This window comes from Hyposmocoma kahamanoa, unplaced genomic scaffold, assembly GCF_003589595.1.
Source record: "Hyposmocoma kahamanoa isolate Upper Pololo Valley unplaced genomic scaffold, ASM358959v1 74204, whole genome shotgun sequence".
Lineage (NCBI taxonomy): Eukaryota > Metazoa > Arthropoda > Insecta > Lepidoptera > Cosmopterigidae > Hyposmocoma > Hyposmocoma kahamanoa.
In genome coordinates, this window is record NW_020653885.1 from 11,892 (window position 1) to 16,045 (window position 4,154).

Sequence of the window (4,154 nt, forward strand, 5' to 3'; positions counted from 1 at the left end):
TGTCACTCAAATCATAGTGACTTCCAGTTTCGTCGTAATAATGAACACATTGATTGGTAATTTACCTAACAAAACATTTGAGAAGCCGAAATGGAGATTTATAGAAAATATATTATTAGCAGACCCCGAATTTTACATAAGCCGCCCGGTTGACATACTACTCAGCGCCGACATTTACTCACATATCATACTGGGAGGAATTATTAAAGGAGAAGATACAACACAACCGATTGCTCAGCAAACAAAGCTGGGCTGGTTATTATGCGGAAGCGCGAAAACATACCAGTGTAATGTACTCTTAAAGAACATCGACGAGATCAAAAGATTTTGGGAAGTAGAAGAGATCAGCGAACAAACAAACATGTCTTTGGAAGATCAAGAATGTATAAAATGGTGCCATACAACAACTAACAGAAGAGAAGACGGACGTTATGAAGTTAGATTGCCATTGAAGGAGGATATTGAAGACAAGTTGGGGTCATCAAAACAAACAGCATTAGCACAGTTTCGAAGTCTGGAGAAAAAATTTGAAAAACAGCCTAAATTGGAACAAGATTATAAGACTTTTATGAATGAGTACAAACAAATGAGTCATATGCAATTAGCGAGCGGTAACGAGACACCTGAATATTTTTTACCGCACCACGGTGTCGAGCGTTTAGATTCCCTAACAACGCAATACAGGGTGGTATATAATGCGTCGCAAAAAACAAATACAGGCTGCAGTCTCAACGACCTTATGTACTGGTCCTAATCTACAAATTGATCTTCAAATGTTATTACTCAACTGGAGATTGTTTCAGTATGCATTCACAGCGGATATTGAAAAAATGTTTAGAATGATTTTAGTAAACGAAGCCGACCAGAAGTATCAGAAAATATTTTGAAGAGAAAATCGCAACGAACCAATACAAATATTTAAACTCAAAACCGTAACGTACGGAACCCGAGCCGCCCCGTTTTTAGCCATGATGACTTTGAGACAACTAGCTGCAGATGAGCGTGACAAATATCCAGAAGCGTCTCGCGTCACCGAAACAGCATTTTACATGGATGATCTTTTGTATGGAGCTGATGATATTGAAGAAGGAAAGAAATTAATAACAGACTTGAACTCCCTTATGAATTCAGGTGGATTTAATTTAAGAAAATGGGCATCGAACGACCCAAGGCTGCTAGAAGATATTAAATCAACGCGCAACAAATCCAAAGACAATGTTTATAATTTCAAAACAGAAAACACAACAAAAACATTAGGTCTTTGTTGGAACTCCGCTGAAGATAAATTCACATTCCAGTGCAACATTCCAAGACAAAGCTCACCAATAACAAAACGCAGCCTCCTTTCTGAAATATCAAGACTGTTCGACCCTCTAGGCTGGTTAGCACCGCTATCGACGAAGCTAAAACTTTTATTTCAAAAACTGTGGAAGAATGACCTTAAATGGGACGATGAAGTATCCAGTGATATTAGCAAGGAGTGGATAAAAATAAAGGCCGAATTAGATATTATTAAACAGTATGAAATACTGAGTTGGTTAATGTGTAGAAAAAATGACGTCATAGAACTGCATGGCTTCTGTGACGCATCTATCGAAGCATATGGCTGTGTCGTGTACGTCAAAGTAAAAAATCAACCGAAAACAACACTTCTCGCCGCTAAAACTAAACTTGTACCACACAAAAAAGCGATAACATTACCGAAACTAGAGCTATGTGGTGCACATCTATTATCGAAGTTGATGAAGAAAATAATAGAAGCTTTTTCTCAACATAACATTGAAATCTATGGCTGGACAGATTCAATGGTGGTCCTAGGCTGGCTGCAAGGCGAACCCAGTCGATGGAAACCATTCGTAGCGAACAGAGTACAGAAAACAATTGACGTCATGACTAGCACGTGTTGGCGTTACGTGAAGTCCAATGAAAATCCTGCCGACGCTGCCAGTAGAGGTTTATATGCGCTACAACTAAAGGAAAACTCACTATGGTGGCAGGGTCCAACATGGCTTTCATCAGCTGAAATAAAACATAAACAACTAGAAACATATACAACGAAATTAGAAGCAAAGAAACAGTGCAATGTGGGTCAAAAACAAGAAAATAAACTTATTGATAATTTACTCTACAAATACAGTTCATTCAACAAAGTTACACGAGTCGTAGCGTGGCTATTAAGGACATTCGCACCGACGCGCAAGCAAATGCCGCGATATCTCACATTACAAGAATTGTCTGCCGCAAAATTACAAATAATACGATATATACAACGAAGCGAATTTGCAACGGAAATGGAACAGTTACGCAATGAACATAAAGTTGGAGTAAAAAGCAAGTTATTTAATTTAAATCCGACCATAGATACTTGTGGAGTGTTACGTGCTGGTGGACGGTTAGAGAACGCTAATCTTAGCATGGAGATGAAACATTCGAAAATTATCCCACGAGACAGTCGCCTAGCTGAACTTTTAATAAAAGAAGCACACGAACTTACGTTTCACGGAGGTGCCCGCCTGACGATGGCTAACCTAAGACAGCAGTACTGGATCCCTGGAGGAAACAATCAAGTGAAAAAACAACTGCGCAACTGTGTAACATGTAGGAAGAACAATCCGACGAAGCAACATCAACTAATGGGAGACTTACCACCAGCGCGCGTTGAACCTGCTCTCCCTTTTTACCATACCGGGGTTGATTACACTGGATTTATAGATATTAAAGCTAACAAGATGAGAAACTCAAGAACAATAAAGGGTTACGTCGCTCTATTTATTTGTATGGTAACCAAGGCCATACATTTAGAATTGGTGACTGACTTAACATCTTCGGCGTTCCTGGCTGCCTTGAAAAGAATGGCAGCCAGACGTGGAGCTCCGCGTCACCTATACAGTGACTGCGGAACTAATTTCGTTGGAACATACCGAGTTCTACAAGAAGAATACGAGAAACTGCGGGAAACATTTGATGAACACTTTTTAGGAATTTTGGCCGGCATGAACATAGAATGGCATTTTAACGCTCCTTCCTGGCCTAGCGCGGGGGGCCTCTGGGAGAGAGCCGTGCGGAGCCTAAAGTTCCATTTAAGAAGAGTAGTAGGTGAACAACGTTTAACATTTGTAGAATTTTCAACAATCCTAGCACAGTTAGAAGCGTGTTTGAATTCAAGGCCACTCTGTGCGCTAACCGAAGATATTGAAGATTTAAAATTTTTAACACCAGCACACTTCTTAACAGGACGAGCAGAAGTAACAGTTATAGAAACAGTGGAAGATGCAAGAACGAGATGGTACCTAACTAATCAAATTTTTCAACAAATATGGAAAAGGTGGAAAACAGAATATTTATCGCAATTAAATACAAGAAACAAATGGTCACAGCCGCAAAAGAACATAGAGATCGGAGATTTAGTTATCGTGCAGGATGACAACCTACCGCCCGGGAAGTGGCCTATGGCAAGAGTAACTGACCTACATCCTGGCCGCGACGGATACGTACGCGTTGTATCCTTAAAAACAGAAAATGGTTGTATGAAAAGACCAATTGTAAAGTACTAAATTACCTTGAAACGTCATGCAGTAGTATGGAGGAACACAACAAATGTAACATGATCACACCACAGCTGCGTCACGAGTATATTGAACTACAATACTACAATCAGCTGTTACTTACGCAGCACTTTAGTGGTCACTCGAGACAGAGACGCGGGCTTATCAATGGAGTAGGCTATATCGCTAATAGCCTGTTCGGCGTACTAGACGATCGTTTCGCAGAACAGTATACACGTGATATAGAGCTTATAAAACAAAACCAAAGACATTTGAAGAACTTGTGAGTCAACCAAACATCTATCGTCGAATCAGAATATAATTTAATTAAACGAACTCAAGAAATTATGGCTAAACAACACAAGATGATAAACAAACACCTAAACAGCTTAGATAGAGCAATAAACACAGTGCAACATGCTGTAAATGAAGTCAACAAAGAGCAAGATTTTACATTAACGGCGATAACAGCAAATGGCATGCTTCAAAACTTGAAAAACATTCAAAATATGATGCTGAATACTATTTCAGACGTGTACCAGGGACAAGTCAATTTGCATCTATTAACACCAAATCAATTACAAGACCAACTAAATATTATTTCAGGGC

General features: G+C 39.5%; 1 protein-coding gene across 1 annotated transcript; it reads left to right on the plus strand.

Annotated features, from left to right (window-relative positions):
• Nucleotides 1-971: 971 nt before the first annotated feature.
• On the plus strand, nt 972-3,774 carry LOC113232343 (the record flags this gene model as incomplete). The annotated part of the gene is made up of 2 exons (XM_026467019.1): nt 972-3,286; nt 3,577-3,774. Coding segments are annotated over exons 1-2 (2,513 nt in total), but the record flags the coding sequence as incomplete, so codon positions are not given.
• Nucleotides 3,775-4,154: the final 380 nt, after the last annotated feature.